The sequence below is a fragment of the Ursus maritimus genome, assembly GCF_017311325.1.
Source record: "Ursus maritimus isolate PB19 chromosome X unlocalized genomic scaffold, ASM1731132v1 scaffold_X1, whole genome shotgun sequence".
Taxonomy (NCBI): domain Eukaryota; kingdom Metazoa; phylum Chordata; class Mammalia; order Carnivora; family Ursidae; genus Ursus; species Ursus maritimus.
In genome coordinates, this window is record NW_024423319.1 from 100,326,954 (window position 1) to 100,351,953 (window position 25,000).

The 25,000-nt window shown below is 37.8% G+C and overlaps 2 protein-coding genes across 2 annotated transcripts in view; one reads left to right on the forward strand and one right to left on the reverse strand.

Moving 5' to 3' along the window:
* IL1RAPL1 (interleukin 1 receptor accessory protein like 1) overlaps nt 1–25,000 on the reverse strand; it is a 723,425-nt gene that overhangs the window by 600,108 nt on the left and 98,317 nt on the right. The gene's annotated exons all lie outside the window — the stretch shown is intronic.
* On the forward strand, nt 2,011–6,219 carry LOC103668245 (transcription factor SPT20 homolog). Its single transcript, XM_040626449.1, has 2 exons — nt 2,011–3,537; nt 5,365–6,219. The coding sequence occupies exons 1-2, from the start codon at nt 2,011–2,013 to the stop codon at nt 6,217–6,219; spliced, it is 2,382 nt and encodes a 793-aa protein (XP_040482383.1).

Below are 25,000 nucleotides of genomic sequence, written 5' to 3' on the forward strand. Positions count from 1 at the left end.
TTTTTTTTTTTATTTCTCTGTAATAATTATATCAATCATTTTATACCCTCTGGACTTGGGGACTTTGAGAAAGACTTTTTCTACTCTGAATTATATATATTTTAAATTTTTTCAATATTTTCTTCTAGTAGTTTTATAGTTTCATCATTGACTTACTTATTTTTACAGGAATGTTAAGAAAGAAAAATGTTTTATTTTCACTTTCCTTTTTTACAAACAACACTGAGTGAAAACTTTATCTTTTCTCCACTGACATGTGATGCCTCACTTATTATATGTCAAACTCCTGTATATTTTGGGAATTATTTCTTAGAAATCCAACTGTTCAACTTAATTCTCTTGAAATTTATACACCAACACACTGTTTAGTATGATAAAATACCTGGTAAGGCAAATCTCTTGCCATTACTTATTTTTTAAGTTAAGTATTTTATTTTAATTCCAGCATAATTAACATAAAGTGTTATATTATCTTCTGGTGTACAATATAGATTCAACAATTCTATATATTACTCAGGGCTTATCATAAGTGTACTCTAATCCCCATCACCTGTTTCACTCATCCCCTGACCCATCTCCAAAACAACTTCTTCACCATTCTTGTGTATTTATTTTTCCATGACTGGTGCTAATGGGGCATCTTCATGAATTGTCAATTTTGCTTCAAAATAAGTAATTTAATGTTTTACATTTGTGAAAAAACCCATAAAATTTGCATGTAAGATACTGTGCAGGCACTTACCACCAAATTCCCTGTCAATGTTTCCAGATGCTCCTCTGCTTTTACGGTTAGTTTCATAAAAAGGTGGAAGGTGGTTAGGCTTTGCAGTCAGAGATTTGGATTTGCTCCATGCCTCAACTGCTTACCATTTTATAACCTTGAGCCTATTATTTCAATTGGTTGAATGTCAGTTTCTTCATTTGGAAAAAAAAAAGGGAGAGTAATAATGCCTGCTTTGTAAAGTTCCTGGAGCATTAGATACATTTTATTTTGAGTAGCTTTGAAATATGCTTGACTCTTGGTGGGAACTCTCTGGAAAATAATTTCAAATAGATAACATCCTCATCCATAGCTACAATCTAGATTTCTCTCCTAACTACAGAATCGCCATGACTTGAATCCTTTTGTCTGATAGCTTTCTATTCATCCTTTAAGAAAGCTAAACTATCACATCCTTTGGGAATAGTTTTTTCACTTCTCCATGTTTAGCACTTCTTTTTCTTTATCACTCTGCCCACAAGTCTATAAATTGTGGTGTATTCTATTTATCTGATTGTTTGCCTCACCAAGGAAACTGTTAACTCCTACATGGTAAGTCACTTGTCACTGATCCTATTGTCTCAACTCTAGCACATTACTTTCCTCATAATTCATTCTCAAAAGTAGCCGTTGGTTTAACATACATACACTTCCTACGGGGAAAAGGAGAGCACATAGGGCATATTTATATTTGTAATTTTTCTTTGCTCTTTGCTTTATGAGAACAAAGTGGGAGAAAGGATGACACTGAATCACTTTCTAGAAATGGTTTTTCTTATTGCCCCGTTAAACTGGATCGACTGGACACAGACGCCCGGCCCCACTTGGCAATAGGAAGTGCAGGCACCACAACAGGAAGTACAGACCACTGAAAACTATACCGCCAAGGAGGCAGAAGGTGCAGCCTGAGGCAGCACGCAAGCGCACGGAACACTGTGTAGTTTGACCCCTCCACGCACACTTCCGGCCTAACCAAGGACAACGACGCAAGGCGCAGTGAGGCAAGGCCCGGCACAGTGGCTGCAGCCTATACAGATACAGGTATTTTCGGAGACTTGCAAGAATTCTCTGTATTGCTTTCTTGCTGGCGGGTTTCTTGGTATCAGTTTTGAAGTTAAGCTGGTGGTTCCACTCCACTGTGGACTTGCGGCACTTGCAAAACTCCACGGTGACGTGAAGGGCGGGGTTTTTACCCCGCTCCGCTAGGCATTTGAATTTTCTCTTCTCTTTAGGGCCCCTTTTGTACCGCAATGCAACAGGCTGTAGAACGGGCTTTGGACCACGCGGACTACGTCATCGCAAGTGCCCAGCAGAGGCCTCCTAAAAGGAAACGCTCGTCGAGTGGGGAAGCATCTCTCTATGAAAAACTTTATGACATCTATGTGGAAGAATGTGGGAAAGAGCCCGAGGCTACGGAGGAACTAAGAAGCAATGTGAGCTTGCTAGAGAAGCTCCTTAGAAGAGAGTCGCTGCCGTGTTTAGTGGTCAACCTACACCCAGGAGCGGGGGGATATTCGCTGATGCTCGAGGGGAAACATGGAGCGTATTCAGAGACCATTCGGCTGCCTTATGAAGAAGGGGAATTGCTTGACTACCTGGATGCTGAAGAATTACCTCCTGCTCTGCTGGACCTCCTGGAAAAATCTCAGGTTAACTTCTTCCACTGTGGGTGTGTCATAGCACAGGTGCGGGACTACAGGCAGTGCAGTGGTGGGGATCCTCCCGGCTACCAGAGCAGGCATATTCTCCTGCGCCCTACGATGCAGACCTTAGCCTGCGACGTGCAGTCCATAACCAGCGATGGCCAGGAGTGGACCCAGGAAGACAAACTGTTGCTTGAGAGCCAACTGATCTTGGCTACCGCTGAACCCCTGTGTCTTGATCCTTCTGTAGCAGTAGCCTGCACTGCAAACAGGCTGCTCTACGACAAGCAGAAGATGAACACTCGCCCGATGAAAAGGAGCTTCAAGAGGTATTCTGCACCCTCTCTGAATCGGCAGCAGGAGCTGTCTCACTGTCCACCTCCTCCTGAGCTGAAAGTATTGACTTCTTGCAAAAAAAGCAAAGAAAGTGAAACAAGTGAGAATTCTAACTTCATAATTTCTAAAGCAGCAAATTATGTAGATATGTGGAAACAGAGACCCTGTGACTTGGCCGTACCTTCTGAAGTGGATGTGCAGAAATATGCTAAATGGGAGAACTTTGTCAAATATGATGACTCACAACCAAGAGTCTGGCCAGCCCATGAGGTAAAAGATGATTTTGTATTTGGATATGAAGATGTTGATGAGTCTCAGACAACAAAGCTGACCCTCATGCGGTCGCTTAATGATCCACTTATCTCTGGAAAAAGAAGGCGACGTAAAAAAGTCAGATATGAAAGACAGATGTCTCCTCTCCACCCCTCCACAGATGACCATTCAAATAGTGTCCTGCCTGGGTCAAAGACTGATGCTGGAGTGGCAGTCATTCAGTCAGAGGTCTTGGTCCAGAAGAAGGCCAGATGTCCGGGCACCACGTCACACAGTTCCAGTGACTCAGCCAGCCTCAGCCAGCTTCCTCCGGAGAAAGAAACTGAACAGCCTAAGATTAAGTCGGTTCAGTCTTCAGTCCTGGGGAAGGGAGTCAGACATCCATCTCCAACCATCAAACCTTCCTCAAGCTCAGAAAAGACTTCATTAGGTAACAGTTTTGCTCCATGGCAAAGAAGCAGCTTTCTTAAATCTCCATCTCCTGTTCTTGCTTCTAAGCCACCACATCTTTCTCAGAAACCCACTGTGGATGTGAATTCAGTTAGCATATTTCCTGCAGCCACCATGTCCACCACCAGCTCATCACAAAGAATCCTGGCCACTCAGGTCACGGCCAACTCCCAGAAATCCTCTGTGGAAGTGAATCAAGTTAGCACACTTCCTGCAGGCACTGTGTCCACCACGAGTTCATCACAAAGAATCCTGGCCACCCCGGTCATGACCAACTCCCAGAAATCCTCTGCAGAAGTGATTCTACTTAGCACACTTCCTCCAGCTACTGTGTCTACCACGAGCTCATATCAAAGAACCCTGGCCACCCCGGTCATGGCCAACTCCCAGAAATCCTCCGTGGAAGTGATTCAACTTAGCACACTTCCTGCAGCCGCCCTGTCCACTACAAGCTCATCACAAAGAACCCTGGCCACCCCAGTCATGGCCAACTCCCAGAAATCCTCTGCAGAAGTGATTCGAGTTAGCATGCTTCCTCCAGCCACCCTGTCAACTACCAGCTCATCACAAAGAACCCTGGCCACCCAGGTCACAACCAACTCCCAGAAACCCTCTGTGGAAGTGATTCGAGTTAGCATGCTTCCTCCAATCACTTTGTCCACTACCAGCTCCTTTCAAAGAACCCTAGCCACCCAGGTCATGGCCAAGTCCCAGAAACCCTCTGTGGAAATGAATCGGGCTAGCATCCTTCCTGCAGCCACTGTGTCTACTACCAACTCATTACAAAGAACCGTGGCTACCCCTGTCACGACCAACTCCCAGAAATCCTGTGCGGAAGTGATTCGACTTAGCATGCTTCCTCCAGCTGCTTTGTCCACTACCAGCTCGTCACAAAGAACCCCAGCCACCCAGGTCACAGCCAACTCCAAGAAATCCTCTGTGGAAGTGAATCGGGCTAGCATCCTTCCTGAAGCCACTGTGTCCACTACCAACTCATTACAAAAAACTCTGGCAACCCCAGTCATGACCAACTCCCAGAAACCCTCTATGGAAGTGATTCAAGTTAGAATGCTCCCTCCAGCTACTTTGTCCACTTTTAGCTCATCACAAAGAGCCCTGGCCGCCCCGGTCACGACAGACTCCCAGAAATCCTCTGTGGAAGTGAATCAAATTAGCCTGCTTCCTCCAGCCACTGTGTCCACTACCAGCACATCACAAAGAATCCTGGCCACCCAGCTCACAGCCAATTCCCAGAAATCCTCTGCAGAAGTGATTCGAGTTAACATGCTTCCTCCATCTGCTTTGTCCACTACCAGCTCATCACAAAGAACCCTGGCCACCCCGGTCATGGCCAACTCCCAGAAACCCTCTGTGGAAGTGAGTCAAATTAGCATGCTTCCTCCAGCCACTGTGTCCACTACCACCTCATCACAAAGAATCCTGGCCACCCCAGTCATGGCCAACTCCCAGAAATCCTCTGCGGAAGTGATTCAAGTTAGCATGCTTCCTCCAGCTACCCTCAATACCACCAGCTCATCACAAAGAACCCTGGCCAACCCGGTCATGGCCAACTCCCAGAAATCCTCTGCAGAAGTGATTCGAGTTAGCATGCTTCCTCCAGCCACCCTGTCAACTACCAGCTCATCACAAAGAACCCTGGCCGCCCCGGTCATGGCCAACTCCCAGAAATCCTCTGCGGAAGTGATACAAGTTAGCATGCTTCCTCCAGGCACCCTATCAACTACCACTTCATCACAAAGAACACTGGCCACCCCGGTCATGGCCAACTCCCAGAAATCCTCTGCAGAAGTGATTCAAGTTAGCATGCTTCCTCCAATCACTTTGTCCACTACCAGCTCATCACAAAGAACCTTGGCCACCCGGGTCATGGCCCCTTCCCAGAAATCCTCTGTAGAAGTGAATCGAGTTAACATGCTTCCTGCAGCCTCCCTCAATACCACCAGCTCATCACAGAGAAGCCTGACCATCCCAGTCATGGCCAACTCTGCTGGCCACAACATCATCAAAGTGGTGGGCCCTGGTCGTGGAGCCCAGGCGTTAGGGAGAGGTTCCAGTTCCAGGAAGGGCTCTACCTCTGGGACCACAGCTCCTACGGGAATTAAGCCCAGCAACCTGTCCTCAGGAGCTCGGCCACCAAATGCAGTGCCCATTGCACCGCAGACTCCTCAAATAGAAGTTCAATTTATTTTAAAAAATGCCTCCGGTATCAGTCCAGTAACTCTACTGGAGCTTCCACAAGGTTCACTCCTTTTGAACACCCAGCAGCAACCTCAGCAGCAGTGGCTCTATCAGTTGATTCCACAACCACAACTCCAACAACCCACAACTACAAGTCAACAGCCCCCAACTACTGGTCCTCAGGAGCCAGTGCCACCGGGTTCAAGTGCACAAGGTTCAACCAATCAAATAGCCTCATCTACTCAGCAAACCATTGTCCTTAACCTCCCTGGAGCAGAAAGTTTTCTGCAGCCTCAGAGAGTGGTGTTGGCTCCGCATGCCTCTACGGAGAGCCAGAGAAGACCCCAGCAGAGCCACCCTGGGCACCCACTGCAGCCAGCTCGGGCCTTGCAGCTGCAGGCCCAGCAGCAGATACAACAGTTGAGAATCTTGCAGGGCCCCGTGGCTGTGACGACGGTAGCCGCCCAGACAATTCGGCCACCTCCACTTAGTAAGCAGACAGCAAACCATTCAAAAGGTAAAATGAAGAGAGGCACATCAACTACTCGAAAATCCTAGGTCTTGCATTACTTCTCTTTTTAAAAAAAGAAAAAAACATTGAAGCAGAGGGTTTCTGAGTATCTTCTTCATCTTTGTCTTTAATGTCTCAGTATTTTACATTGCTAGGTATACAAACCATACAGAAGCACAACCCGGTAATTTTTATATATAAAAATAGGGAAATATTTTAATGAAAAAAAAAAGAAAGAATGAACTTTGATGTTAGCTACCATCAGGTCAATATCCCAGCTCTGCAATTTACTAGCTGTAAGCCTATTTCCTAACTTCACTGAGTCTCCATTTCCTTACCTGTAAAATATGGATAGGAATATTCACTTCTTAAGTTTATTGTCAAGGTTAATGTAAGATATATTAAATATTGAAATTTAAATTTGAATTAATGTTAATTAATATAAATACTAAATATTTGAAAGAAATAAACATAAGTATTTAAGCTTAAAAATAAAACTACAGTAAAAATATTAGTGCAAATTTGTTATATTACATAAAAACCAACCGTGGAATCTACAGCAAATAAGCCACAGGAACTTAATTATTCAAAAAAAGCCATACTAGACTTTTAAATGTATGTATATACACATACACACACAGACATCTTTTAGGCTTTCAAATTACAGAGACATAGGTACAGCTATAGACATATAGATACAGATACAGAGATTTTAATCCTCTATTAAATAAACAGTAGCCCTTTTACTCTACCTTGATGCCCCACATGGTGAATTCTCTCTCTGTCTGATAAAACTGGATGCATTAAGCACTTGTAATTCATTCTTCAGTAATTGAGGGATGATTTGGATATATGACTCAATATCATTTGCCAGACAATATTCTTCAAATGCATTATTCATGTGGTGCTTATTATTTTGCAAACATTTCATAATATACAAATGCACCTGCTGTCTGCCTCTTGCTCCTCTATTCTGTCTCAATTATTTTGTCCCCACCAGACAAGATAATAATCACAAGAGAGAAAAGGTTAAAGTTTCTTGACTTATAATGGTCAAGTAAATGAAAAATGATAAGTTTAGATGAACTGATGGAACAAATGACAACAGGGAATTATAGGGAAAATAATAAATAATTGTGATATGAAGATATCTTTAAAGGTAGCTGCTAATTAAAAATGATTACTGCAGCTCCTAAACAATATATTTTACAATAGCATTGTATGGTAAGAAACTATATGACTACATTAAAACCCCTTCCCCCTCAATTTAAGTAAATTCATAAATGTGCATAATACTTTTAAAATACTTATATGTAGGGGCACCTGAGTGGCTCAGTCGGTTTAGCGTCTGACTCTTGCTTACAGCTCAGATCATGATCTCAGGGTCCTGAGACTGAGCCCCGCCTTGGGCTTTGCACTCAGCAGGGAGAGAAGCATCCCCCTCCCCCTCAAATACATAAATCTTTAAAAAATAAATATAATAAAATACTTATATGTAACTGTAAAGATTTATATCACTCAAAATGTCACCTTCCTGAGTTTTTGGAAGTGAAGTTTGCTTGAAAAGAATGAGCTATTGAAAACATCATAAAATATATTTGTTAAATAGTTACTTTTGTTAAAAGACTTTATCATAATATTTGCTATTTCAGACATCTACTTGGATGATTGGTAAGCATGTTTCATTTTACATGTCCAAGTATGATGGCATTCATCATTTATTTCTCTGAGCCTGCCAGTGCCTTTACTGTTTGGTGTTAGAATAATTCACAAAGTAACTGAATTAATTACCAAGGAGTTTTAAATACTTAACAAAACAAAATCTATCTGCATACCCTCATCCGTAACGACTTCTACTCCAACTTGTGGGTTTTGAGGGATTCTTAGAGAAATTCTCAGACTTCCTTCTTTTCTTTAAATTTTATTTTATCTCAGTTCAATTAATTAACATATATTACTAGTTTCAGAAGTAGAGTCACACTTCTTAACAGCTGAACAACCAACCACCCAATGTAAGGTAACAGTATGAAAAAGTGGGTGGCAGAATGAGTCCTGACACTAGCAAACAGATTTCTGATAAAACATTTTCATCTGTGACATTTCATCATGTGTCATGGTGCATTCCCAAATACCCTTCCCTGCATGTGCATACTCTGTGGAGTCAAATTCAAACTATTTTGTTTGGTTATATAAGCCTGGGTTTGGCCTGTCTCTCTTCCCCATTTCCTACCATTTCCCCATTCACAGTTGTGACTTTGGCAGCACTTAAACTACTGGTGCTCCTGATGGGTTGGGTTGTTCCTCGCTTCCATGTTTTGGTGGAGACCCTTAACCAGGAACTCCTTTCTATTCTGTGCTCGTAGTGCAATGCTTAGCTTAAGTACCATCGCTCTGGAATCTGAGTCTATTTCTGTATCATTCCTTATTACAGCCCCCTTCAAACTATTTCACAAGATTATTTGTGGATCAAATAGAGTAGTAAATATAAAGAAAAATAAGAATTGAAAATGTACATTGATATAAGTATCCTTTTCAAATTTTTGGGTTTTTTTTTCAGAGACTGTATAACTTTGCATGAATTTTATAACATTAACATTTTTATTTAATTGGTTAAAAATTTGCTCTATATAATCATAAATATATGTAATACATACTTATATTCTCTATATTGAATGTCAAATTGTCTTTTTAAAACATCAAGAGTACTAAATGGGAACTATTACTGTAAAAATCGGATATATATATATATATATATAATAGTACTTTTATCAGTATTTAAATGTAATTTCTCTTTAAGCAGAAGTTAAAATCATACTTATATGTAAGAAACAAGAAAATTAAATACAGCTTTTTTTGTTCTCTTGGTTTTAAACCAAAAAAATATTCTTAAAGTTATGATCCACTCGGGTCATTCTGATGAACTAACAGAAAACTTTTCTTTTACAAAATTAAATTTTAAGGCCAAACTGACACTCTCCTTTTTATTTCAACTTACCCCATTTCTTGTGCATTTGTATTTCTTAAAGGTTTTGAATTCTGGCCATACACTTATCTTTCAAATAAAACAGTGTTTTCCTATCTCTGTTTAGCTGTTATTATAGCATGTGATAGTAGTCTGATGGAGTTTTATTAGATTGGGGTGCTATGTTTGGGATGACAGGAATTAAAAGCAGATATGGTAGAAAATGGGGAATTACTGTTCAATGAGAAATTTTTCAGCTTTACAAGATGAAAAAGTTCTACGGATTTGATATACAACAGTGTGAATATACCTAATACTACTGAACTGTATACATGAAAATGGGTAAGGTGGTAAATTGTATGTTGTGAGTTTTTAACCACAATTAAAATTTTTCTTTTTTTTTGTTTAATAATAATTTTTATTATGTTAGTCACCACACAGTACATCCTTAGTTTTTGATGTAGTGTTCCACGATTCATTATTTGCGTATAACACCCATTGCTGGGAGGGGGGTGGGGGATTGGGATAGGCCAGTGATGGGTATTAAGGAGGGCACACATTGCATGAACCACAATTAAAATTTTAAAACAATAACAACCAAACAGACATGGTGTACAAAATACTTCATTTTTAGGGGCCTTAGGAAAGCCTCACCTAGGCACTCATAGCACAGTAGTTAAGAGCACAACCCTTGGGAGCCTCACTGTGTAATATTAAAACCTGGCTCTGCCACTTGCTAGTTGTAGGGCTGTGGGTAAGTCACTTCACCTCTCTGTGCCTCAGTTTCTTCATCTGCAAAATGGAGATAGTGAATGGGAACTTTTTTTACACAGTTGTGATAAGGATTAAAGATAGTATTTGTAAGCTGCTTAGATATTCCATAAAATAAATTCTCCAGAATAACTGAAATGTAGGAGTTATTCTCACCAAATTTAAAGGAAATGTTCTAACAATATAGGCAATCTGGTAAACATGAAATAACTCTGGTAACAGGGACACCTGGAAGTGGTGCTCATTCTCTAATGCAAATAAATGAGCATGCATTATCGTTGATTTATAAAATGATGTGAAATCAGTTTTCTATTGTTGTGGACACAGAAAACAAATGGTAGTTCCTAATCTAAGCCCCAAATCAAACATCCCAAGGGAAACCCCTGATTTACAAAAGAAGTTGCCTTACACATGTCCCACTCCACACAGCCTACTTCACTGCAGGTGGCTGAAGGACTTTACATGTTTAATGACTGATAATTCCTGGAGGCAAAGAGGGAGAAGATCAATTAAAACCAGCAGTGTCCAACCATTCACCTAAAATGCATAACAGTGAGTAGGAGGGGGTCGCCCTACCTTGCATTCATTCAGTCATTTATTCACACACATTTATTGAGCACCTATTATAGGACAGCCTATGTCAAAGCCCTTAAGACACAAAAGTAAACGAAACATAATGTCTTTCAAAAGCTTACAGTCTAGTACATTAAGAACAAATAAATATTAACAAAGTAGAGAAAACTAGTTTGGCTTTCAAATCAAATTGTATTTATGAAGCACAATTTATGCATTAACCTCTTAATTTTTTATTATATTTCGAGACAGGCATTCAATGATAATATTAAGAAACACTGCAATTTAGGATTTAAAATGGAAATAGCAGCAGATATCCAGATGTAGTGTTGACATAATATCACTTTTTTATCATTTGTCCTCAACTCAGCTTAATAAGCTCTCTTGGCTCTCATCTTTCAATGTTTAATCCAAAGCAATTAAACTGATACGAAAATGCCATCTCCATTGCTTTAAGAATGACACTTAACACACAACTGGAATGTTTGTAGAACGATCAGCTCATTTTTATTTTTAAAATATGTGCTTTTCTTGCAATGTATGCTTGTAAATAAAATGTCCACGCACACAAATTTTATTTGATAAATGCCATGTGGATAATATTTGTCTTGTATACTGAACCCAAAGTTCATTCCCTGTGGTACTTCTTTAAAAGCCTGGTATTCTTTTGTTAGTCTCTATAGAAATAAATATTTTAGCTAATGAACTGCATTAGCAAAAAATATAAAATAAGCAGAAAATGAACAAAGTGTGTGCGTGTGTGCACATGAGCACATGTGTGTGTGTGTTTAAGATAGACTCTTTTAAGATTCAGTTTCAAATAAGGGATCAGAAGGTTATAGTGGAAATGCCAGACATATTTCATGAGAACAGATCCAATTAGTTAGGTTTGTAGAGTAGGTTGGTTGTATTAATGGTCCCAGTTCTTCACTCCTGCCTATATCCATACCCTTTGCCATGTAACCTCCATTCTGAGTCTCAGTCTACTATGTGACTTGCATGGGGCAATGGGATGTTCTAAGTCATGAAGCAGGGGCTTGAATCAGTACTTACACATCTCTTCTTCCTCTGTTACACCTCTGCTGTTGACATGAAAACATGCCTGAGCTATCTTCTGGAGGATGAAAGTCTCACAGAGCTAGATTCTAGCATTCCCAGTTATTCTATCTTAAGGCATCTGAAATCAGTCAACAAGTAGTTCACTTCTACAGAGGAGGTCAGCTGTAGCTGGCTACATTTAGGAGACCATGTACTTTCTGATCCTGAGCGTCATTTTTTAATCATCATAAGTTAGGAGAGCACATTATGTGGGATAGTACATATCAATGTCTGAAGATTTAATAGATTTTCCGTTAAGCATTAATGACATATATTCAATAACACCCTTAAACACTCAGAAGCTTTAGAAAGATACTCTATTAAAAAGAAAGACATATCAGGATTTGAGCATTTCTTCAAAAAGGAAATACTTTCCATGGTCTAGTAGCTGAAAAACCATTTAAAGGACAAATCAATATTAATAATAAATGTATATTTATCCCACACATTCACTCAATAAATATTTATTGAGAAGCTACTGTGTGCCAGTCATTTTTCAAAGTTATGGGAAACAAAAGAGATAAGCTTTTGGATTTTGATTGAAGTGCTTTGCTTGGCAAACTCAAATAAAAAAAATCCTTAATTCAACCAGATACTATAAACCCAACAACATGAAAATCATCACTAAAAAAATTATTTTGACAGAAATAAAAAGTTAGAAATATTAAATTTGTGTTTATACACAAAAACAAAACAAAAATATAAAAGATTGAAATATGTGAGCTATAATTAATATGGGCTTAATATTGTTTTAATTTTGACTCCTGTAATTAATTCCTGACTAATGCATCTGTGCCCCAAGACTTATATGGCTAAGAACCATTTAAGTGACTCTAAAAACTTACAGTTTTAGCATGATCGTAAGACAAAGAGTTGGCCAATTTATTAAACCCTGAATCATGGAAACCCCTGTCACTTGTTGGAAGTGTTTAAGGGGTTTGGAGCATGGGGCTAATGTGAAGTAGATGGGATTTAAATCCAACTTTCACCATTTTTAAGTTGCCTGACCTTGAGTCAGTTATTTAAACTCTAACTTATTATCATAAACATTTTTTAAAATTCCAGGGTTGTACTATAGTAAATATGGCTTTTTAATTTTCGAATTATTAAGAGTAGACATGGTTTTTTCCTTCTGATTCTATGGCTCCATTAAATCCTTTCTTATCTATAGCAAGAATCTAAAATGAAAAAAGCAAAAAGAATTCTAGCCACTTAGCATAAGTTTACCTCAATCATGTGATGTGATGAGCACGGGGTGTTATACACCACTGATAAATTATTGAACACTATACCGGAAACTAATGATGTACTATAAGCTGGTTAACTGAATTTAAATAAAAAAGAAAATAAGTAAAAATACTGTTTTTTCCCCTCAAAATGAAATATTTCATAAGATTCCTGGGCCAGAATCTAAGTAAAACCAGAACTCAAAGAATTAAGTGGAAAACTGAGGATATTTCCCTGAGGGCATTAACTGGACCTTGTGATCCCAGTTGCCATAGCCTAGGTTTAATGGTGGCACAGGACTGGAAGAGTGGGGATAGGGGACTCAGTTAAATATCACACTGGAGAGAGCCCACATCCAGTAAAGCTAAGGACTACACCCTCAATAAAATGATGAAACATACTAAATTTGACCTTCCCCAAATCCTTACACATCGTTAAGGTAGATTTACAGTATAAATTTATATTACTGAGTCCCTCACAAACCTCGAGCCATGAATTTCACTTAATTTATAGTGACCCCAGAGTATCACACGTTAGACACTTGACAAGGCAAATGTAAATCCTTTCTAGAAGTGTTCTCCTTCATCCTAAGCCTCAGAGAATCCACAAAAATAATATTCCAAGGAAAATGATCAGTTCATTGAAAAAAAAAAGCAACTAAGCACAAAAGGAAATAAGGGGCCTTGAGCAAAAAAAAAAAAAAAACAAAAAAACAAGAGAAAGAACACAGAGCAGCTCTCTCTCTCTACTCTCTGTGGTGAAAATACAGATTTAGGATATCAACCAGCACTTTTAAAACAAAGAAATAAAAGACAAGCATAAACATGTATAGATATTTCTATACCTTCTACAAAAATTACCTAACCAACTCAAAATAAAGCAAATCTTCAAACCTCCAGAAAATGAAAAATATAAGGAGTGCACTTGTGATGAGCACCAGGTATTGTATGAAAGTGTTGAATCACTATATTGTACACTTGAAACTAATATAATGCTGTATGTTAATTAACTGGAATTTAAATAAAAATGTAAAAAAATTAAAACCTCAATGGATAGGTTTAATATCACATTAAGTACAGCTAATGAGAAAATAGCACTAAAACATACAGTGATGGGGAGAAGGGAAGTCACTAAAATAGGAAAGTGCCCACTATCTCTTGAACATCCTTTACTCAGGGTGAGCCAGGACACATGGGTAATGGAATACCCATTATAAATGGGATGGATCTTGAGGGTCACAGATGACAGTAGGTTAGCTTTCATAACAGCCAGATGTAAGGACACCAAGGCCACAGATTTCTAGACTGCATCCTTGGCACTGATCACCCTTAAAAATGAAGGTTTCACTGTTTATATAAAGGATAGGAAGAAGGTAGAGGAAATCAAAATCCACTTTCAGTAAAACAAAATAAAACAAAACCAAACCAGCAAACCCAGAATGCTGGCCATTAATGTTAGAAGCTTTTTATCAAGTATTTAATTATATAATTTTTTCAATGCCAAAGTGAATGCAAAGAGCATAAAAATGTGATGTTTTTGTACTGTAATCAGACTTCCAGAGAGAAATAATAACCAAGCATTTATGTACCAAACAAGGTACTAAGTGTTTTATACACATTATCTCAACCCTCACAATATTCTTGGAAGAAGAAATTAATATCCTCCTTTGATACCTAAGGAAACAGATTCAGAGAAAGAAATAAATTGTAAATAATAGAGCAGGATTTAAACTCAGGTCTTCTGGCTCAAGAGCCCAAGGTTTTAACACCAAAAATAGTGTGATTTTTTTAAAGTAAACTCTACACCCAGCGTGGAGCTCAAACTCATGATCCCCAGATCAGGAGTTGCAATCTCCACCCACTGAGCACTGAGCCAGTCAGGGGACCCTAAAAAAATAAATGTTATATGTTATATATGTTTTAGTGTTATATATCTATATCTATATCATCTATCTATCTATCTATCTATCTATAGTATGTATATATTTTATATGTGTATATATTTTAGTGATAGACACACACACACACACACACACACACACACTCACACAGACATATGTAAGTAAATCCAGGTTAAAACATCAGTGTCATCTCATTTTAAAAGCACTTTTTATATCCATACCACTTCAATGAAGTTACCTCCAAATTCCTTCCCAGATCTTTTACAACTTACTATTAAACTGGAAGAATACTGCTAGGCAAAAGGACTCTACCCTAAATATAAGTTGTTTACTATTCTACATTGTGAACAATGTTCCTAAATGGAAATATAGAAGACAACCTGATAAATATGGCCAATTTGGGATCTAAGAGATCATGCAGTTTAATGGTCAACTGTAATATGGCAAAATGTAACATCAATGAAGAGAAGAGCCTCCATTTGGTTACACAGCCAGCTGCAAAAGATGAACAGCTGCCCCAACAGCGGCAGCATGTGACTATGAGCCATCTGAGGGACGCATCCAAACTGATTTTAGCTTAAAAAAAATCACAATATTTAGACCAAGAGAGGGGCTAGTCTTATTCTTCTCCATGTGTTAGACCAAAGGAGAGAGATGTGACTGGAAGCTATGTCAAAAGAATCACTGTGAGAACGAGAGATATTTAGCCTGTAAAAGAATATAGGAGCACAAGAAGTGGGAGATGTGACAGAGGAAGACATGCGTCCCTAGGGCATCTGTCCATAGGGAGACCCTAATGATTTCTTGTCAGGGGGGCTTTAAATTCAATTTTGCATGTTAGATTTATTGAGCTTAGAACTCCTTCACATTTTGTTTTCTGCGTCTTTATTTGTAGCTGGGAAACTCTAGCAAGGATCTGAGCCAAAGAAGGCATAAAGATGTTACATTGCTTCTGAGCTCCATTTACACTCCCAGCATTACTGGAAGAGTAGGCTAAACAGGGACATTATAACTCTCTTAAAATATCAGAAGAGCTTTTGTAAGAATGAAGAACTGCAATTGCTCCAGGGTAGGGTCCCAAGATACAGAACTTGGCTCAAAAGGAAGGAACTCTTGTGAGCTCAGAATAAAGAAGAAATTTCTAACTGAATGATGCAAACAGAAATGCCTACCTCAGGATGTCATGTACTTAAAGTTCAAATATAGGTTAGATAACCATGTGGCCAATAGGGAAAGAACACATAAAATGAGTTCACAAAACTAAACGAGCTAAAAAGTCCCCTCCCCCATCCTATGATTGTTTTAGACTAAAACTCCCAAACCTCTTTCACTTTCTTTTACTCTTCCTGGATCTTTCAGTCTCATTTTCAAGTATTGGTTTGAAACAATTGTCCTCAAAATTCTTCTAGTATCTTAAATCCATTCAGTTAAAGACCAGAATATATCATCTGCCCAATTTCCTGTTTCTATTCTGATACCACATTATCTTAGTCTTCCAAGCAGGAAACCAGTCATTATGGGCCCCTCCCTTTCCTCCTTAATCAGTTGCTAAATCATGTGGATTCTGTTTTACAAAATGTTTCTCATACCCATCTCTTCCTTTCCAGTTCTTTCCCACTTTCCTAGTCCAAACCTTCAATATTTCTCACATAGGCCATTTGGTAATGAGCTGTTAACTATTACCCCTCCCTCTGATCTCACCTCCATTGTATTTATCTAATAGATGACAGCCAAATCAATTTTTCTCAAAAGTAGGCTGGATGACACATCTCCCTCTTCAAAATTCATTACCTCCTACAGAATTAAGTACAACCCCCTCACAATGGGATGTGATCTGAAAGCTACACTGAACTTTTCCTTTCTCTCTCCTACTGTGATCATAGGTGCGACAGCCTCCATTTCTGCCAAAGCTTTTGACTTTACATCCTCGGATTTTCAACCTATCTTAAGGTGACATTAAGCCCTTGCCTGGAGTGCCTCTGATTTTCACCTTTGTAGTCAAAACTCATTTCAACCCTTACCTACTCTAAGACATTTTTCACGTGTGATTTGAGTCATTTATAATCCTTCAGAGACCTTTATTTGTATTTTCTTTAGGCCACAATGTAGTCCACTTTGTATTATAAGTATGTGCATACTCAGAAGAATTCACCCTATTATACTTCAAAAGCCTAGAGCAAGAGTCACTGATGCTCTGTAACATCTGGCACAGTGTAAGTGTTCAATAAATAAACAAGGGACCAATTAGTACTGCCAATTTTCAGTATATACATTTCACTTTTTAAGTTGGTAGTCTCATAAAAATATGTCAAGTGTATAGTCCATACACAATCATCACCACCACTGGACAAACCTGCCAAGGTGCATTTCCTCCTGATAGTGAACAGTGAAGGTTTAATACATCCCAAGAAAAAGTACAAATCAATTCTCTGCTTAAAACTCCCTTCCTTGTGGGCATTATATTTTCGGCTTTACTTAACAAGTAAAATATATAGACACACATATCTTACGATGCTCAGGCACTGTTACAACTGCTTTACAAAATATAACTCATCTGATTTATCATGCAGTTTGATATGTAAACTCCTTCAACTCAGGGAAAATGCTCAAAGTATCTTTTATGATGCCTGCTTAGCCACATACCCTTTTAAGAGAAACTTCTCCCTTTTAAGCACAAACATAAGCCATATACTCTTTTAAGCACAAACTTAACCTCAGGTGAAGGCAATGAAGCATACTCCCAGCTCCTACCACTCCCCTCACCCACACAAACCTCTACAATGAGGACAAGTGAGTTGGAATAGTGATGAGCAAGAGGGCAGAATACCAAGTCCCCAAAGATGTCCACATCCTAATCTCCAGAACTTGTGAATAAATTACCTTACTTGGCAAAAGAGACATTACTAATGGAATGAAATTAAGGCTCAAGAGATGGTAAGATTAGCTGGGATTATTCATGTGGGCCCAACCCAATCACAAGGGACCTTATGAGGAAAAGAGGTAGGCATTACTTTAATACTGACTACACCTGTGTAAAGATCTTGACCCATGTTCAAAAAAAGAGAAAAAATGGGTCTATTCTTATTCTTTGGAGGTTTATTTATTTATTTTATTTGAGTATAATTGACACACAATGTTACATTAGTTTCAGGCACAAAACATAGTGGATGCTACATCCCTATGTTATGCTATGCTCACCACAAGTGTAGCTACCATCTGTCACCATACAGTGCTATTGCAATATCACTGACTATTCCCTATGTTGTACCTCTTATTCCCATGACATATTCCACAGTTGGAAGCCTGTACTCTCTCACTCATCTTCACCCATTTGCCCATCCCCCACACCCCTCCCTTCTGGCAATTATCAGTTTGTTCTGTCTTTATAGGTCTGATTCTGCTTTTTGTTTGTTTACTCTTTTGTTTTTCCGGATTCCACATATGAGAGAAATCATATGCTATTTGTCTTTCTGACTTATTTTACTTAGCATAATAGCGTGTAGGTCCATTCCTTCTTCTTTTAAAGTTCAAATCAAGAACTGAGATGGCCTTAATAAACAAGAAGGAATATATTTTGGTGATAACCCAAAGAGCCAGAAAGTAGCATTCCTATTTTAGAGGAAATATTAAAAAGCACAGGGAAAAGAAATATAAAACTCTTGCTAACTGCCCAAGTAACTGAGTTAATAATATTTCATTGTTGTTTGATTTGTAATATGACTTAATAATTCAAAGAAACTGTCATGCATTATGCATGTATACACACACATACATGTTCGTATATACACCAATTTCTATCATATACCATTCACAAAATAAATCCTAGATTGATGATACATCAAAATGCTTCTTTTAAAAAGCCATAAATGTACCTAACTACAGATTGTAACATTCGGGTCAGGAAGGCTGGAAGGCTTTCTAAATAACACCCCCTAATGGGGGGGAGGACCATGAAAGACCAGAATGAAACATTAAACATAAAATTTAAAAATGTTTTAACAACCTAAGCAAAGTAAAAACAAAAGACTCTAAGAAAATATCTGCAATGTATAAAATCTTTAAAACAATTAAAAAGAACAATTTATAAAATATTATCTATGAGTCAATGAGAAAATAAAACAATATAAAAATAGTCAAAGGTGACAAATAGGGGTCTCAAAAAGGAGAAAGGAAAAATAGCCAGTATGTCTATGAAAACCTAAATTCACTACAAATGAGAGAAACACATATTAAAATGACACATTGATAGCATTTTCTCTTTTCATTGCTTCTAAAAGATAGGGGGCCTATGAATTCTTACACCCTGCTGGTGGGAAAGTAAATTTGTACCGACATTTGGAGGGCAATTTCACAGTACCTATTAAAATTAATGATGCCCGTACGCTATGACTATCAGTTCCACTTCTTAGTATGTATCCCAAAGAAATACTTGCTTATGTGTACAGTGAGGCATAATCATGGATTAGAAGTGAAGCATTGTTTGTAATGGTGTAACATTTGGACAACCCTAAACATCTACCTATAGGGAAACAGCTTAATAAAGTTTTTGTGTCTTTTAATTGTGAAACATTCTTCATCAGTTAAAAAGAATGAGTTGAACCTGACATGGGGAAACCTCCAAGATGCATAAAAATAATCTGTAAAACAATTCATACAATTTCAGTAAAAAAATATCTGATTGCTTGTACTCTGGTCTTAAAATACAGTTACCCTTGGGGAAGTTAGAGAGTAGAGATGAGTAGTGGCCAAGAAAAACTACAGTGTTCCATGTGCATTTTATATAAAAAAATTACAACAACAATAGATTTATTTGTCTAATTTAAAATATATGAAGATTATAAATACTGCAAGAAAATGAAAGTGAAGCAAGGCCAATGTCTATGTAAACTAAGCAGCTAGATGAGTAAATAGATGAATGAGGCTTTTCAAATTTCCCTTTTCTGTGAACATAAATATATTTCATGTTTATGATGATACAATTTAATTCCATAGATGAAAATATGGGCTTGAGTATGGCAAAAAAAAGCCCCTAAAATGAATAATTAATTTTATTATTTTTTTAATTTCAAAGATATATGATCTTTTATTTCTATTCATTTTTACTCATTTCCATTGAATTACTTTTCTGGTTGAAATGAAATGATCATGTCAACCACAAAAGATTAAGTGAAATCCCAGATCAGTGAAACTTTTTGAGCAGATTTACAACTTGCATTTGGGAACAATGGAAAGCAATACATGTTACTGAATAATGAAAACATGGGCATAAAAATGGAATATTTTCATATGCATGGCAAAGCTTTGAAAATATCTCCACGCAAAGTGTGCTAATAAATGTCAATTTTCATTCTGTACTTGGCATCCTGTTCATTTGCATTAACACACTTTTGAAGTATCCTTAATACAGAATTTTCTCCCTTGTTCTACCTACACACCTACACCTGTGTGTGTGTGTGTGTGTGTTTCTCTAAATGTGGGGCAAGAATGAAAGCTTAATTTAAAAAAAAAAGTTTTTCACCGATGTTCGTTGGGAAAGTTTGGCCCTTAAAGGAATATTATACGCACACACAGATGCACATACATAGATGGATGCTCTGATGTAAAACAATACAAATCAATCTTTTCTCACAGAATATCACAAGGATGCCTAGTACCTGAGGGAGTGTTTTCTTCACTTGAAATTCATCATAGTAAGCTTTTCGCCCTATAGCTATCAGATAATAAAATTAGACATTTACTAAAATCAATGAGGTATTTTATTTCTTCAGTTTCTACTATGTGTTTGGTTTTATGGAATAATAGTAAGCATAAGTGTAGCAGGTAGTCCCAGTTTTAGAGGGGTTCTTTGGGAGTCAAAGAAAATATTCATCTTAACCCCAAGAAAAGGAAGATGCATGGGCTAGAACATCTGTACCATTTCTGTGCCCCAATCCTATTTATTCATGAGCCATTTGGTCTCCCCAATGGTAGCTTAGTTTCTCCCTGACAGACTGATTGGGAAAAAATATGGAAAATAAACAGAAGAAAGCAAAAAATTAACTGAAATCCCACCACAGAAGAAAGCTGCTATTAATAATATGGGTATTTTCTGTATTTTTCCAATGAGTTTGTTTTTTTTTCTTTCATCATCCAGAAAAAGTTAAAGCTATTTTAATTTTTGTAAAAGCTATTTATTTATTTATTTACGAGAGAGAGAGAGAGAGAGAGAGAGAGAGACCATATACCCCAAGGGCAAAGGGAGAGAGAATCTTAAGTAGACTCTATGCTGAACATGGAGCCCAATACTCACGACCTGAGCTGAAACCAAGGGTCGGATGCTCAACTGACTGAGCCACCCAGATGCCCCAAAGCTATTTTCATTTTAATTGATAAATGCAGGGGGAGAAATGAACAAGTATATTGTTTTGATTACCTAAATAGTTAACACTTGTTGGCAGACAGTTTAGGAATTGTCATCTCCATCACACACTAATAAGAAATACCTCCAGAGGTAATGATGCTGAGCTGTCTAAGGGACCTTTTTCCAGTATTCATCCATTTGCAAATCTTTTCCACAAAAAAATGGTTTCATTCTCTGTTAACATTGGGACCAATGACCAGTTACTGTGCCCTATTATCCTGCTTCTTTGATATTGTATAGTCCACTTGCTTTGTGCTTCTTTTAATGGTGTTTACTTGAACTTAGAGAAATGTATTATTACCATTATCATTTTAAGCTGCATGTTAGCATAATTAGACAATTCAGTTGATACTAACTTACATTTTAAGTCATGTTTACATTTTAAAAACTGATATATAATTGGAAAATACACTAAGTTACTCTTCATGTTGTGATGTACGTCTGCCTTTTTGAAAAAAATATCTTTCTCTGCTAATGTCTGTCCTTTGCTGTGACCAAGGCAAAGCTGCCGAAATGTATCACTAATAGCCAGATGCAAGGGTATTTGTTGAATGATTCATCCTCAAAAAAACTTACACTCTTGGGGTACCTGGGTAGCTCAGTCAGTGAAGTGACTGCCTTCAGCTCAGGTCATGATCCTGGAGTCCCAGGATCGAGCCCCACATTGAGCACCTCATGGGGCTCCCTGCTCAGTGGGGAGTCTGCTTCTCCCTCTCCCTCTGCCCCTGCTTCTTCTCTCACTTGTTCACTCTCTCTCTCAAATAAATAAAATCTTTTAAAAAAACTCACACTCTCGGGGCACCTGGGTGGCACAGCGGTTAAGCGTCTGCCTCTGGCTCAGGGCGTGATCCTGGCGTTATGGGATCGAGCCCCACATCAGGCTCCTCTGCTATGAGCCTGCTTCTTCCTCTCCCACTCCCCCTGCTTGTGTTCCCTCTCTCGCTGGCTGTCTCTATCTCTGTCAAATAAATAAATAAAATCTTAAAAAAAAAAAAAACCTCACACTCTTGACCTTTCTCTTCTAATCACACCTATCTTCGTTTTATTCTGTTGTCTTACTACTGCACGGAATTAAAACTGGGGAAAATGTGACACATTTATTTTCTGTTCAGATATGCACTTGTTTATTTGTTTACTGTTTCCTGCACTAGAAACTAAGATAAATGGAGGCAAAAGCCATAGTTTTAAATTCACAATTTAATCTCTGATGCCTATCAGAGTCCAGAAACACAGTAGGTTCTCAATAGATGCATCTGAAAGAATGACTTATTTTGTTCCTCAGGTTTAAGCTCCTATCACTTTCCTGTGTCAAAAAGCTTACCCTAAAGCAACCATCAAAAAAAAAAAAAAAATCAGAGCAATTATGGTGCATCAGTACACATTTTTCCATTTCCTTTTACAACTTTTTGATGTTATTTTCACCCCTAACATTGTTCTCACTGTTCTCACAATTTTCATTTGAATATTAGCATGCTCCATGTTCCAGTTCTTATTCATGTAACTGAAAATTTTCTTCCTATCAAAATAACATTTTCCCTTTTGCCCCAACTCAGCTTTTCTTCTCAAAACCACCACTGGATTTTTACTTTCAGATTCCATTGTTTCATCTTTGCCTTCAACTATAGTCATCATTATGCCAAGCTCTCTTCACAGTTCTAACATTCAATCATTAGCTTGATTATACTCAAGCATATATCCTATTTTGTCTCCCACACATTCTATGCTTTTTATACATTAAATAAGTGTGCTAGGTAGTTTTCTATATTTGTACCAATTCACCATATATTTTTAACAAAAGATCAACAGATTAGATACTCCATAAATAATAGCACTTCCTTCTCTCCTAGTGGATGTGAGCACATACAAAGAGCCTCCTCACCTTTTAGTCAGGGCTACAGAGGTGCCATTGACATCTGGAGTCTATTTCCTGAAAGTGGGGGGCCACATATGAAGTCTCTATTAGTGTACTGATACCTAAGTCACCTCCATTTTCAGACATAACTTTCTAGCCATTTTCTGTCTGTCATATTAGGTGAAGAGAAACAGTCCTAAGCTAAGGATGACTGTGAAAACAATGATATAAGCAGACATTCTCTTACATTCTCTTATAGGTTAAGTTCAGAATTAAAATAAACTCATTGCTCAGGAAATTTCTCTACTTTTAACTGGATCTCTAATGCACAGTAGGATATGTATTGTAATGCCAATATTTTTAAGTATATTAGATGTTCACTTCTTTTTCCTGTAAAGAATCCCTGAGTACAGATTACTGATTTAGTATGGCAGCTGCATGGTGTCCTCAGGGACATCAGCTCCTTCCTGCTTTCTATTCTATTATCTTTGTGTTATGTTCCTTAGATCTAGAGCTCTCACTGTAGTGGCTCTGTTTCAGGAAGGAAGAAGGGAAAGGGCAAATTGCCAAAAGGGTGCTTGCCAGCTGAACCAGATCCCTGTAGGGAAATTTCCTAGAAACCCTATCCAGGAATTCCTAGACTTCAGTGGCCAGACCAGTGCCACATAACCACACCTAGGAACAAGGAAGGGAGGAAAATGTAGTTGTCTTTTAATCTGAGTGCATTTCTATCCTGATTAAAAGTAGGTTTGTGCCATAAAAAGGATACAGTAGCTAACTGAACATAATAAAAATAAAAGGAAGGTAGTACTGATAAATGCTAAAATGTGGATGAACCTCAAAAACATTATGGTAAGGGAAAGAAGCTAGACACAGAAAGTCACATATTGTATGAATCCATTTATATTAAATATCAAGAAGTAGTAAATCTAGAGAGACAGAGTCCAGATTGGTAGTTGTCAGGAGCTGGGGAGAAGGGAATTACGACATTTTCTTTTGGAAATGTTTGAAAATGTTTTGGAACTAGACAGAGGTGGTGGTTGCAAACATTGTGAACATCCTAAATGACACTGAATTTTTCACTTTAAAACAGTGAATTTTATGTTATATGAATTTCAGAAGTTTACCTCAAATAAATAAAATAAAATAAAATAAAGTAGGTTCCAGTTGGCAAGGAAGAAGGGAAAGAATAGTGGATAGGCAACCAGTAGTCTCTGCCACTGCAACCATATTTTCAGTTGGTAACTATCTATTTAGCACCTAATATGTGATAGACAGTGGGCAAAGCTACAGTGTTGAAAGTGATGGACACGTTCCTGATCCTACAGTGGGCTCAGAAAGATCTGATGAGAAAAACATTAAGAAATTCCAGTTGAGGATATTTTACAAAATACATTATCAGTACTACTCAAAAATGTCAAAGTCATTATCAAAAACAAGGAAAATATAATAAGCTGTCACAATCAAGAAGAGCCTGAGACATGATGATTAAATGTAATGTGGTATCCCAGATTGGCTCTTTGAACAGTAAAAGGATATTAGGGAAAAACTGAGGAAATCTAAGGAAAGTATTGACTTTAGTAGTAGTAGTAGTAGTAGTAATAGATCAGTGTTGGCTTAATGTGAAAATTTACCGTGGCAATGTAAGTAGTTAAAAAGTAGGAGAGACTGGATGTAAGGTGCACAGGAACTCTCTGAATTAACTTTTGTAATAATTCTTCATATCTGAAACAGCTATAAAAAGTTTATTTTTATAAATAGGGTATGTATGATATTTCTCCAAATTTTGCACCTCATTTGCATTCTTGAATTTCCTTTTCTGAATCCTGAAGTACTTTTGTCAAAGGGTAAGTTATAACTTAATAGTGTTGTGCAGTGACACAGTCTGAATCACTGTTGTACACATGAAACTAATTAATTTTGTGTCAACTATACTCATTTTAAAAAGGGTAAGTTATGATATATCTAATCTATCTATATATCTATCTATATCTATATCTATATCTGGATGTCTAATATGTACTAAATATTAGATTAGCTTCTTG

Coding starts and splice junctions, on each gene's coding strand:
- LOC103668245 (XM_040626449.1), top strand. CDS start 2,011: ATGCAACAGGCTGTAGAACGGGCTTTGGACCACGCGGACTACGTCATC. Junction 3,538..5,364: donor ATCTTTCTCAGAAACCCACT/GTGGATGTGAAT, acceptor GCCCCTTCCCAG/AAATCCTCTGTAGAAGTGAA.